The 14,009-nt window shown below is 41.0% G+C and overlaps 1 protein-coding gene across 2 annotated transcripts in view; it reads left to right on the top strand.

Annotated features, from left to right (window-relative positions):
- Positions 1-13,698, top strand: part of nol8 (nucleolar protein 8) — a 57,438-nt gene extending 43,740 nt beyond the window's left edge. Inside the window, exons 7-12 of one of the 2 annotated variants that reach the window (XM_086001813.1) lie at positions 1,729-2,033; positions 2,141-2,206; positions 3,656-3,788; positions 9,901-9,968; positions 10,133-10,215; positions 12,319-13,698. In XM_086001813.1, coding sequence (XP_085857939.1) covers positions 1,729-2,033; positions 2,141-2,206; positions 3,656-3,788; positions 9,901-9,968; positions 10,133-10,215; positions 12,319-12,372 — 709 coding nt within the window. In that variant the 3' untranslated portion in view covers positions 12,373-13,698. The remainder of the gene's footprint in view (positions 1-1,728; positions 2,034-2,140; positions 2,207-3,655; positions 3,789-9,900; positions 9,969-10,132; positions 10,216-12,318) is intronic. The other variant, XM_086001814.1, reaches the window with a different exon arrangement.
- Positions 13,699-14,009: the final 311 nt, after the last annotated feature.

Genomic DNA, 14,009 nt, shown 5'->3' with positions numbered 1-14,009 from the left:
TATTGCCATTCAGATAATAATCTGCCTTCCTGTTTTTGCCACCAAAGTGGATAACCTCGCATTTATCCATGTTATATTGCATCTGCCATGCTTTTGCCCAATCACCCAACCTGTCCAAATCATCCTGGAGTTTCTCGGCATCCTCCTCACAGCACACACGCCCACCCAGCTTTGTGTCGTCTGCAAATTTGGAGATATTACATCTAGTTGCCTTGTCTAGATCATTAATATATATTGTGAATAGCTGGGGCCCAAGGACCGATCCCTGCGGTACCCCACTTGTCACTGCTTGCCACTCGGAAAAAGACCCGTTTATTCCAACGCTTTGCTTTCTGGCTGCCAACCAGTTCTCTATCCAAGTCAATACCTTGCCCCCAATCCCATGTGCCTTAACTTTACACGCTAATCTCTCATGCAGGACCTTATCAAAAGCCTTCTGAAAGTCCAAATACACCACATCCACTGGTTCTCCCTTATCTATTTCACCAGTTACATCCTCAAAATTCCAGTAGATTAGTCAAGCACCATTTACCTTTTGTAAATCCATGTTGACTTTGTCCGATCCTGTCACTGTTTTCCAAGTGCTCTGCTATTACATCTTTTATAATGGACTCTAGCATTTTCCCCACTACCAATGTCAGACTTACCGGTCTGTAATTCCCCGTTTTCTCTCTACCACCTGTTTTTGAATAGTGGGGTAACATTAGCTACCCTCCAATCTATGGGTACTGTTCCAGATTCCATCGAATGCTGGAAGATGATCAGTAAAGCATCAACTGTTTCTGGGGCCACTTCCTTAAGTACCCTAGGATGTAGCTTATCAGGCCCTGGGGATTTATCGGCCTTCAATCCCATCAATTTCCCTAACACCATTTCCCTACAAATACTGATTTCTTTCAGTTCCTCCCTTTCATCAGACCCTATGTTCCCCGACATCTCTGGGAGGTTATTTGTGTCCTCCTTTGTGAAGACAGAACCAAAATATGTATTTAATTGGTCTGCCATGTCTTTGTTCCCCATTATAAATTCCCCTGATTCTGACTGCAAGGGACCTACGCTTGACTTCACCAATCTTTTTCTCTTCACATATCTATAAAAGCTTTTATAGTCAGTTTTTATGTTCCCTGCAAGCTTACTCTCACATTCTATTTGCCCTTTCTTAATTAATCCCTTTGTCCTCCTTTGTTGAATCCTAAACTGCTCCCAATCCTCAAGTTTACTGCTTTTTCTGGCCAATTTATATGTCCTCTCCTTGGATCTTATGCTATCCCTAATTTCCCTTGTTAGCCACAGTTGAGTCACCTTTTTTGTTTTATTTTTATGCCAAACTGGGATGAACAAATTCTGTAGTTCATCCATGCGGTCTTTGAATGTTGGCCATTGCCTATCCAGCGTCAACCCTTTTGAGTGACATTCCCCAATCAATCCTACCCAACTCGCGCCTCAGACCATCGTAATTTCCTTTATTTAAATTTAGGACCTTCGTCTCTGAGTCGACTACTTCATTCTCCATCTTAATGAAGAATTCGATCATATTATGATCGCTCCGACCCAAGGGCCCTCGTACAGCAAGATTGCTAATTAATCCTTTCTCGTTACATAATACCCAGTCTAAATCTGATCTGAAGTTTGCGTTCCATTACCGGAAGATAACTTGACAGTTAGTTATCTGAGCCAAGTTAATCAAATTTACCTTTTATCCAATGACTTATTTCTTAAATGTTGCAGCAAAGCAGAAAGAAGAAAAAGGAGAGAAGAAGCTGAGAAGCTTCCAGACGTATCAAAAGAAACCTATTATGATGTTAATGTGGACTTGAAAGAAATGTTCAGTTCCAGTACCAAAGAAGAAGAAGTAGCATGGGATAAGAAAGATGACAGTCTGGTTCAAGCAGAAACTGTTGAATCTGCGGAGTCTCAAACCACCCAGCACACTTTTGATTACCTTTCTAGTAATAATGCTGTAAAAAAAGAATCGGATGATTTTACATTTTCATTTTTTGAAGCTGCAACGCCTGATTGCAGTCAAAAGCCAGGTAAGATTGTTTCTTTATGACTGCTGTTGAACCAACAATCAGATAAGACTTGTGTATATTTTGTACTAATAAGGTTATTTTTTAACATTTTTGCTGATCACCATTAGGGAATGGAACACTTTCTCACTTTTGGAACCATGTTTCAGCTTCGAGTGATGCTAAGTCTGTTGCAGGTCAGAAGCCCAATAAAATGTATTCTGCTGTGCTACAACAATCTGTCTTAATTGTCATCCTTGACTCAGTTGGTAGCTCTCTCGCCTCTGGGTCAGAAGGTTGTGGGTTCAAGTCCTACTCCAAAGACTTGAGCACATAATCTAGGCTGACACATCAGTGCAGTACTGAGAGAGTGCTGTCTTTCAGATGAGACATTAAACCAGGACCCCTTCTGCTTTCTAGGGTGGATGTAAAAGTTTCCATGATGCTATTTGAAGACGACCAGGGGAGTTCTCCCCGTATCCTGGCCAATATTTATCCTTCAACCAACATCACTAAAACAGATTATCTGGTCATTATCTCGTTGCTGTTTATGGGATCTTGCTGTGTGCAAATTGGCTGCCGCATTTCCCTATGTTACAACCATGACTACACTTTTTTTTTTTTTTTAAGTGCTTCATTGACTGCTTTGGGACGTCCTGAGGTTGTGAATGGCATTCTATCAATGCAAGTTCTTTTGTTATTTCTTTTGTTCTTCCTTCATCCTTCCTAAAAGGGCAGCCCTGCAGCATTAGTCTAAATTTTTCTATCCTTCTAGCTGCCATTTTGAGTGAGGTTACTGATTTTTTTTAATATACCAAATTATGGGCAGTTTGCACTATGGATCAGTATGCATTGAGTTAAGACCGCTCAATGTCCTTTCCACATATAACAAAACATCCGAAAACACTTGAAGCAGACTGGCCAGTGGACAACAAGCGGAAAGTAGGAGAGAAGATAGGGAAGATTATATAAAGCATAGTCAAACAGGGTAAGTTTTAAGGAAAATTTTTAATATGGGGGGGGAGAGGTAAGAAGGCGAAGAGGAACAAGTTCTAGAATGCAAGAGCATATTGTGAAGGCTCTGCCATTGATAATGGAGTGGAGGAAGGTGCACCAGAGTCGGAAGAATGGAGGATGCATGCTGAGTTGGAAGGGTAGAGAAGGTTGCAGAGTAGGATGCAGCAAAGTCATGGAGGGATTTGAAAGCGAGGACTTAGAATGGATATATTAGTTAAAATGTTTTATCTACAACCAGCAGGTCATATATTGAAAATAAACTTTGAAATTAAGCTATTGATATAGAAACTAATTTCTGTAGATCCAGCACTTGAAACACCAACATGTTAACATCACTGTGGAAATAATTCCTCATCTGGAGAGTCATCCCTGACTCATGCGCCTCTTAACAATAATTCTCAGGGTGACATTGGTTGAGATCTGACAGTAACTTATTTGAAAGTATCACCCCCACAACAACACAAATAGTTGTCTTAGAGCTCACCCATTTATGCTTCCCTGTTCAGGGAAACAGCTGACACTGGGGACTCAACCAGAGTATGATAATCAAACTTCTATCACACTGCGCTGCATACTGAATCTTTTACATTCAAAAGTGGCAATTTGTGGTTTATCTTTTACTGTTTCAGAATGCTATAAGATTGAGTCAGTAAGTATGACAACATTTCCATGGCAAGAAGATCCTCGATTCCAAGACAGCTCCTCTGAAGATGAGGGTGAAGAGAAAGATTTAGAAGATCGTGGAGATACCATAGCAAAAAAGTAAAGCTAACCTTATTTTGTTTATGTTGGAATTGCACTGAACTTTTTCTGTAGGTTTCAAATGGTACACAATCTGATTTTTGTCAAGATACTTAAATTGTCATGCAAGCAAAAATAATGAATGCACGTTTCAAAAAGTCAGCATTTTTAGGTTGTTGATATAAGAGAAAGTGATTAAAGCCAGCCAGCTGGCATTCCATAATGCTTCATAATCTGTGTCTGAAATTAACCTCACTGTCGTCGAATTTTATATCCATCTGTACCCAGATGGTTTAAAATTGGTTGGAAATTACAGTGAACATTTTTTAAATATTTGTTCAATCGTAATTTTTTTAACTGTGTATCCCACTTGCCAAAATGTTACCCACACTTCATTTGTTCTGCAACTTCAATGTTTTAGTATTATATACTCTGATGTTATCACAGTGACAATGATGAAAAGCTAATTATTCAAATAAAGCATTGCCAGATACTCTTCTGTAATACATTAGAAATACTGCTGCCAGATTTATAGAAAAGTATTGTTTCAGCATAAATGGAACAGCTTACCATTTTAGGAAACAATCATAGAAACATAGAAGATAGGAGCAGGAGTAGGCCATTCGGCCCCTCGAGCCTGCTCCGCCATTCAATGAGATCATGGCTGATCATCCAAATTCAGTACCCTGTCCCTGCCTTCTCCCCATATCCCTTGATCCCTTTAGCCACGAAATATATCCAACTCCTCCTTGAATATATTTAATGAATTGGCCTCTACTGCCTTCTCTGGTAGAGAATTCCACAGGTTCACCACTCTGGGTGAAGAAATTCCTCCTCATCTCTGTCCTAAATGGCTTACCCCTTATCCTTAGACTGTGACCCCTGGTTCTGGACTCCCCGACCATCGGGAACATCCTTCCAGCATCTAGTCTGTCTAGTCCTGTTAGAATTTTATAAGTTTCGATGAGATCCCCTCTCATTCTTCTAAACTCCAGCGAGTGCAAGCCCAATCGACTCAATCTCTCCTCATACGTCATTCCTGCCATCACAGGTATCAGCCTGGCGAATCTTTGCTGCACTCCTTCCATGGCAAGAACATCCTTCCTTAGATAAGGCGACCAAAACTGCACACAATACTCCAGATGTGGTCTCACCAAGGCCCTGTACAACTGCAGCAAGACATCCTTGTTCCTGTACTCAAACCCTCTCGCTACGAAGGCCAACATACCATTTGCCTTCTTAACCGCCTGCTGCACCTGCATGCTTACTTTCAGCGACTGGTGCACAAGGACGCCCAGGTCTCGTTGCACTTCCCCTTCTCCCAATCTATTGCCATTCAGATAATAATCTGCCTTCCTGTTTTTGACACCAAAGTGGATAACCTCGCATTTATCCACGTTATATTGCATCTGCCATGCTTCTGCCCAATCACCCAACCTGTCCAAATCATACTGGAGTTTCTCGGCATCCTCCTCACAGCACACACGCCCACCCAGCTTTGTGTCGTCTGCAAACTTGGAGATATTACATCTAGTTCCCTCGTCCAGATCATTAATATATATTGTGACTAGCTGGGGTCCAAGGACCGATCCCTGCGGTACCCCACTCGTCACTGCCTGCCACTCGGAAAAAGACCCGTTTATTCCAACTCTTTGCTTTCTGTCTGCCAACCAGTTCTCTATCCAAGTCAATACCTTGCCCCCAATCCCATGTGCCTTAATTTTACACACTAATCTCTTATGCGGGACCTTATTGAAAGCCTTTTGAAAATCCAAATACACCACATCCACTGGTTCTCCCTTATCTATTTTACCAGTTACATCCTCAAAAAATTCCAGTAGATACCTTTTGTAAATCCATGTTGACTTTGTCCGATCCAGTCACTTTTTTCCAAGTGCTCTGCTATTACATCCTTTATAATGGACTCTAGCATTTTCCCCACTACCGATGTCAGGCTTACCGGTCTGTAATTCCCCGTTTTCTCTCTACCACCCTTTTTGAACAGTGGGGTAACATTAGCTAACCGCCAATCCATGGGTACTGTTCCAGAGTCTACCGAATTTTGGAAGATGACCAGCAATGCATCTACTATTTCTAGGGCCACTTCCTTAAGTACCTTAGGATGTCGATTATCAAGCCCTGGGGATTTATCGGCCCTCAATCCCATCAATTTCCCTAACGCCATTTCCCTACAAATACTGATTTCTATCAGTTCCTTCCTGTCATTAGACCCTATGTTCCCCGACATCTTTGGGAGGTTATTTGGTTCTGTCCTCACAAAGGAGGACACAATGTGTATTTAATTGGTCTGCTATTTCTTTGTTCCCCATTATAAATTCCCCTGATTCTGACTGCAAGGGACCTACGCTTGACTTCACCAATCTTTTTCTCTTCACATATCTATAAAAGCTTTTAGTCAGTTTTTATGTTCCCTGAAAGCTTACTCTCATACTCTATTTTCCCCCTCTTAATTAATCCCTTTGTCCTCCTTTTGTTGAATCCTAAACTGCTCCCAATCCTCAGGTTTACTGCTTTTTCTGGCCAATTTATATGTCCTCTCGTTGGATCTTATGCTATCCCTAATTTCCCTTGTTAGCCACGGTTGAGTCACCTTTTTTGTTTTATTTTTATGCCAAATTGGGATGAACAAATTCTGTAGTTCATCCATGCGATCTTTGAATGTTTGCCATTGCCCATCCACCGTCAACCCTTTGAGTGACATTCCCCAATCAATCCTACCCAACTCGCACCTCATACCATCATAGTCCCCTTTATTTAAATTCAGGACCCTAGTCTCTGAGTCAACTATTTCACTCTCATCTTAATGAAGAATTCTATCATATTATGATCGCTCTGACCCAAGGGGCCTCGTACAACAAGATTGCTAATTAATCCTTTCTCATTACATAATACCCAGTCTAAGATAGCCTGATCTCTAGTTGGTTCCTCGACATATTGGTCCAGGAAACCATCCCGTATACACTCCAGGAATTCCTCCTCCACAGTATTGTTACTAATTTGGTTAGCCCAATCTATATGTAGATTAAAGTCACCCATGATAACTGCTGTGCCCTTATTGCACGCTTCTCGAATTTCCTGTTTAATGCCATCCCCGACCTCCGCATTACGTTTTCTGCTCCTTGGTATTTTTCAGTTCTACCCATACAGATTCCACATCATCAGAGCTAATATCCTTCCTTTCAATTGTGTTAATCCCCTCTTTAACCAGCAATGCTACCCCACCTCCTTTTCCTTTTTGCCTATCTTTCCTGAATATTGAATACCCTTGGATATTGAGTTCCCAGCCTTGGCCAGCCTGGAGCCATGTTTCCGTAATCCCAATCATATCATATTCGTTTACCTCTATTTGCGCAGCTAATTCATCCACCTTATTACGAATGCTTCTTGCATTAAGACACAAAGCCTTCAACGTTTTTTTAACGCTCTTAGATCTTTTAGAATTATTATTTACTGTAGCCATGTTTGATTTAAACCCTTGATTTCTCTGCCTGCCACTTTTGTTTTTCTCCTTCCTGTCTTTTGCTTTTATCCTTGTTTCCCTTTCTTCTGTCTCTCTGCTCAGGTTCCCAACCCCCTGCCATTTTAGTTTAAACCCTCCTCCAGAGCATTAGCAAACATTCCCCCTCGGACATCGGTCCCGGCCCTGCCCAGGCGCAAACCGTCCGTTTTGTACTGGTCCCACCTCCCCCAGAACTAGTTCCAATGTCCCAGGCACCATTCCTCTAGCCACGTATTCATCTGAAATATCTTTTTATTTCTACTCTGACTAGCACGTGGCACTGGTAGCAATCCTGAGATTACTACCTTTTGAGGTCCTATTTTTAAATTTACCTCCTAACTCCCTATGTTCAGCTTTTAGGACCTCATCCCGGTTTTTACCTATATCGTTGGTACCTATATGCACCACGACAACTGGCTGTTCACCCTCCCCTTCCAAAATGTTCTGCAGTCGCTCTGAGACATCCTTGACCCTTGCACCAGGGAGGCAACACACCACCCTGGAGTCTCGTTTGCGGCCGCAGAAACGCCTATCTATTCCCCTTACAATAGAATCCCCTATCACTATAGCTCTCCCAGTCTTTTTCCTCCCGTCCTGTGCAGCAGAACCACCTCTGGTGCCAGGAAGTTGGCTGCTGCTGCCTTCCCCTGGTAAGCCATCCCCCCCCATCAATATCCAAAGTGGTATATCTGTTTGAGAGGGGGATGGCCACAGGGGACCCCTGTACTACCTGCCTGCGCCTACTACTCTGCCTGCTGGTCACCCGTTCCCTCTCTGCCTGTGCCACCTTTACCTGCGGTGTGACCAACTGATTAAACGTGCTATTCACAACATCCTCAGCATCGCGAATGGTCCAGTATGTATCCAATCGCTGCTCCAGCACCGTAATGCGGTCTGCCAGTAGCTGCAGCTGGACACACTTCCTGCACACATGGTTGTCAGGGACACAGGAAGTGTCCCTGAGATCCCACATAGCGCAGGAGGAGCATACCACGGCACCGGGCTGTCCTGCTGTGACTTACCCTTTAATTAATTCAAATTAAATTAAACAAATGAATCCCACCAATTTCACTACAGTTAAATGATATATTTAAGGGCCCTGGTTTACAAACTGTCCCCGCTACACCACAGAGACTTAAGAAGTATAAACCAGAGTTAAAGTTTTAAAAAAGAGGGAAATACTCACCAACCAATCACTTACCTGCTTTGTGGTGACGTCACACCTCGATTACTTTTTACTTCTCCCCCTCCCTGAGATTGGAGATGAGTACGCCTACCCGCGCCTCGGGCTTACCTTTTATACTGCCGCCGCTCGGATTCCCGCCGCACTGAGGCCTGCCCGCGCCTCGGGATTACCTTTTATACTGCCGCCGCTCGGATTCCCGCCGCTGCCGCACTCATTTTTGATGTGGCCATATGGAACAAATATTGTAAGCTCCAGTAAAAAAACTTCTTAAGCTTCAAATTGTAGACCCCAGTAAATTAAGCTTGCAGGTTAACTTAATCATAGATTTTTCGAACAGTAACAACTATTGTTGTGGTCCACGTAGGTACCAATGACATAGGTAGGACAAAGAAAGAGGTTCTGCTGAGAGAGTATGAGCAGCTAGGGGCTGCATGAAACACAAAAAGTTAGCATGCAGGTACAGCAAGTAATCAAAAAGGCAAATGGAATGTTGGCCATTATTTCAAGGGGGTTCGAGTATAAAAGCAGGGAAGTCCTGCTACAACTGTACAAGGTATTGGTGAGACCACACCTTGAGTACTGCGTACAGTTTTGGTCTCCTTATTTAAGGAAGAATATACTTGCATTGGAGGCAGTTCAGAGACGATTCACTAGGTTAATTCCAGAGATGCGGGGTTTGACTTATGAGGAAAGGTTGAGCAGGCTGGGCCTATACTCATTGGAATTTAGAAGAATGAGAGGTGATCTTCTCAACATATAAGATACTGAGGGGGCTCGACAGGGGAGATGCAGAGAGGATGTTTCCCCTCGTGGGGAAATCTAGAACTCGGGGGCACAGCCTCACAATAAAGGGTCACCCTTTTAGAAGTGAGATGAGGAGCAACTTCTTCTCTGAGGGCTGTGGAGGCTGGGTCATTAAATACATTTAAGGTGGAGATAGACAAGATTTTTGCAAGATAAGGGAGTGAAGGGTTATGGGGAGCAAGCGGGTAAGTGGCTTTGAGCCCAAGATCAGCCATGATCTTATTGAATGGCGGAGCAGGCTCCAGGGGCCAAGTGGCCTATTCCTGCTCCTATTTCTTATTGATTTTTTTAAAAGAAATTAAGAAACATATGACTAGAAGCTTAACTCTCACATGTATTGAAAATTCAAGTGCAGAAGGTTTTATGCATTTCTTCTAATAATTGCAAAGCAATTCATTTTACAAACATTCAGATGTTATGTTGTGTTTACCTTTTAAAAATCTATACTATATTTCAATAATGTTTGAATCAAGTTTTTGACAACTTTTGTTGTAAAATTATGGCTTCTTAATGTTTCTATTTGTTTCAGAACTTCTCCTAATCAGATCTTAATTAGAATTAGGAAAGCTTATTTAAATGGTTGTACACTTCAGTGACTTTTGTTTTGAATTGTTTGTTTACAGTGTGGTAACATTTCCTGAGAAGAAAGTAAATTTATTTTTCTTCTTCAAAGATGACCAAAGACTAAAAGGTAAAATGAATGCAGTATGAAATAGGCTGTATTGTACTAATGTTACTGGATTAAGATACAGCATTGTTTTGGTTCATTTGCTCTTGTATGGTTTTGCAATTCTATTGGCAACATTGTAAGTAGATTATGGCTCAGTAAGACTCATTTCTCTTTGTTGCATTTAGATGGCCCTAAACTATTTTGTCGAACTACGGACCTTGAAGATGAAAGAGATAACTGGGAAGAAAAGCGAACTTTACTAATTGAGGTAAATGATTTAATATATAATTTGTTCTCGATTTACGTAACAGATGACTGACAAGATAATTTCTGTGCTTAATCTTACTGTGATTGTTATGTATGTTCATGCCAGTTAAAATCACAATTAAAGAATTACAAATTTATAATTTTTTTAATGCATTTGGGGCTGATTAGTTAAAAAAAAATACACAGGTTATCATTACCATCTAGTTATTGCTGCAGCTATTCTAGGAACATATGACTAGGAGTAGGCCATTCAGCCCCTCGAATCTGTTCCGCCATTCAATTAGATCATGGCTGATCTGTATCTTAACTCCATCTACCCGCCTTTGTTCCGTAACCCTTAATACCTTTGCCCAACAAAAATCTGTCAATCTCAGTTTTGACATTTTCAATTGACCTAGTCTCAACAGCTTTTGGTGGGGGGGAAAGAGTTTCAGAATTCCACTACCCTTTGTGTGAAGAAGTACTTTCTGACAGCAACCCTGAACGACCTAGCTCTGATTTTAAGGTTATGCCCCCTTGTTCTGGACTCTCCCACCAGAGGAAATAGTTTCTGTCTGTCTACCCTATCAAATCATTTAATCATCATAAAACACTTTAATTAGATCACCCCTTATTTTTTTATATTCAAGGGAATACAAGCCTAGTCTATGCAACCTGTCCTCATAACTTAACCCTTTCAGCCCCGGTATCATTCTGGTGAATCTGCGCTGCACATCCGCCAAGACCAGCACATCCTTCCTGAAGTGTAATGCCCAGAACTGAATGCAGAACTCCAGATGGGGTCTAACCAGAGCTCTGAAAAGCTGTAACATAACACCTTGTATTCCAGCCCTCTTGCGATAATGGCCAATATTCTTATAAAATATTTTTTGTACCTATCCACTAGCTTTTCTGTACTTGGACCCCTAAATAGCGCTGCTCGTCCACACTTCTTAGCTTCTCATTATTTAGAAAATACTCCAATCTATCTTTCTTGGGTCCAAAGTGGATGACTCCACACTTTCCCACGTTGAACACCATCTGTCACAGTTTTGCCCACTCACTTAATCTATCAATGTCCCTTAGAAACTTTCTGCTCTGTTTACTGTGTCACCTAACTTAGTGTCATCAGCAAACTTAGATATATGGCTCTCTATTCCTTCATCCAAGTCATTTATAAATATAGTGAAAATCGGTGGCCCCAGTATAGATCCCTGGGGGACACCACTAGTCACATTCTACCAAATTGAGTACATACCCATTATCCCTACTCTCTGTCTCCTACCTCCTAATCAATTCCCTACACAAGCCAATAAGTTGTCTCCAATTTCATGCACTCTGATTTTTGTTAACAGTCTCTTAAGTGGGACCTTATTGAATGCCTTCTAGAAGTCCATATAAATAACATCCATAGGCACTCCCTTATCTACCACGCTAATTGCCGTCTCAAAAAAATTCAACTAGGTTTGTTAGACATGATTTACCCTTCACAAATCTATGCTGGCTCTGTCTGATTAGTTCATATTTGTCGTCTTCTTAGGCAGTCCCTCGGAATCGAGAATGACTTGCTTCCACATTAAAAATGAGTTGGGTTGTCTAAATGCTCAGTCACTCTATCCCTAATAACAGATTCTAGTAACTTCCCCACAACAGACGTTAGATGAATAGGCTTATAATTTCCTAGTTTATATCCCTTACCCATCTTAAATAGCCTTTGGACTCTGAGATCCATCTTTTTATTTCTCCCCACCCCATCCCAATAAGGAGAAACTGTTTTATGCAGAGTTGTTAGGACATCAAATGCCTACCAGAAACAGTGTGTGAAACAGATTCCATAATGGCTTATAAAAGGGAAATGGATTAAATATTTGAAAAAGAAAAAATTTAACAGGTATGTGGAAGGAGATGGGCAATAGAGCTAAGTGGATTGTTCCTTCAGAGAGCCAGCACAGGCGCAGTGGGTTGTAAAAGTGTACGATTGCAAATCCCACCTTGACTTACTAGAGATGGTGCCCTGTTTGGATGATAGGCAAGTTATTTGTGTGTGGACCAGAACAAAGGTGGTAACTTAACACTTTTTGAAAAGATTACATAGAGATTCTTACATTTTATTCCCTTTCTTCAGGAGTACCGAAAGAAGCACAAAGATGCAAGGAGGAAAATAAAAGCCAAACAGTAGATCTGCATTTCTTCAATTCATGGGAGTAACATGCTGTGAATTCATGCAGAAATCTTAACCTATGAAGATCTGAATATTTGCACTTGCCTATTTTGACCTATTCTTTGTAAAGACTGTACAATAAGTATTCTATTATTCTAGATCTTGAAATCATTACCCAGTGTACTTGCCATGAGTTGGTGAGACAGATTCATACCTGTGATTATACACAGGATGGCTACTGAACTTGGCTAAGCTAACTTGGGAGTCTGAGATGAGACAAAGCTCTTTCCCACAAGGGAGGAAAGATCATCAGGTTGCTCTTGTGCATTTCTTAGTAGTCAGTTGTAGAATGAAATTGCAAAGGACTGAAAATAGGTCCCTTTGCCAAATCTCATAGGATCGGTGCAGGGAGGAAAGAACTGCTGCAAGAGTAGTGCAAACTAGAGGTACTGTGGTGGGGGAAGGATTTAAAGCTAGGCATTTTTAGACTATTATGTATTTTTTTGTATAACAAAAAATAAAGTTAAGAAATTGTCTGATGTAATAAATTAATCTTCATTACAGTATCAAGTATTTCTGCTCACTTTTTTTTTTTAGAAGGATTTTTTTGTGAGCAACAAAACTTCAAATTGTGAGGAAAGACACTGGGACAGTTTCCCTAACAGCGTATTGTTTCCCAGGAAGATTACCCATTTAATGACCACAAGTAAATTCACCAATACCAATTCAAATGGTGAACATTCTTTGAGGAGGCAGGGAGGGCTGTTTTGAAAATGGGTAGTATGAATGTGTGTGAGCATCCCTATAAAGAATATTGATTAGCTTTCCTCCCAATCCAGACAACTGACTCATACTACCTATGTTCAAAGCTGGTGCACACCTAAACAGTATCTACGACAGCCTGAATGGGTATAGGTAAATTTACTTGTGATCATTAAATACCTGGGAAATCAAATTCCACTGGGACTGTTGTGGACAAGATAAATACTTCTGGATTAGTCTGATAACATCTCTTCAGCACAACCCTTTTTTGTATTATTCTTGGTTAGCGGCACTAGTTTTATCCAGACTTAATTAGCAATTGAACTCTGATATATTCAGCTCTTTCTTCCAAAGATATCAGTCCAAGCAAGTTCTGAAAACTTTCTAGGTCAGTTGTCTAGATTGGGGAGAAAGTAAATCAATATTGTTATAAGTATGCATACCCAGATCCATACTATGTATGTGCAAACCAGGTGCATCCTCCCACACCACCACCACCAATATATGTATAATCTACTGATTTATGCTCGTTTCTGTAAAATTTACATTTTGCAATAAACTCAGTGGTGGATTACCCTGAAATATGTTTTTTGCAGTGTGGTTTTCTGCTAATTTGGTGAGATCTTGAGTATACGGTGGTATCCTGTACCATTTCCTGTGCATATCTCCTTGTCATGGGGGTTATTTTTTCATTCTGCAACTTGCTATCCCAGATATTTCATGTACAAGGCCATATTTCAGTTGCTAGGAAATGCAGGCTTACCTATGGAAGCTGATATTTCTAGCGAGCAAGAATAAAGAGCATTGGGAAGTAGTATTGAATGGTTTGCATGCAAACATTGACAAAGAAATCGTCCAAGTTTGAAGCAAACACTTGAATTTTCTGTTAACAT

This window comes from Somniosus microcephalus, chromosome 11 (assembly GCF_052327205.1).
Source record: "Somniosus microcephalus isolate GS21.2 chromosome 11, FLI_Smic_1.0, whole genome shotgun sequence".
Classification (NCBI taxonomy): domain Eukaryota; kingdom Metazoa; phylum Chordata; class Chondrichthyes; order Squaliformes; family Somniosidae; genus Somniosus; species Somniosus microcephalus.
Note: the sequence above shows the minus strand (reverse complement) of the source record. Positions and strands in the feature narration are given on the sequence as shown.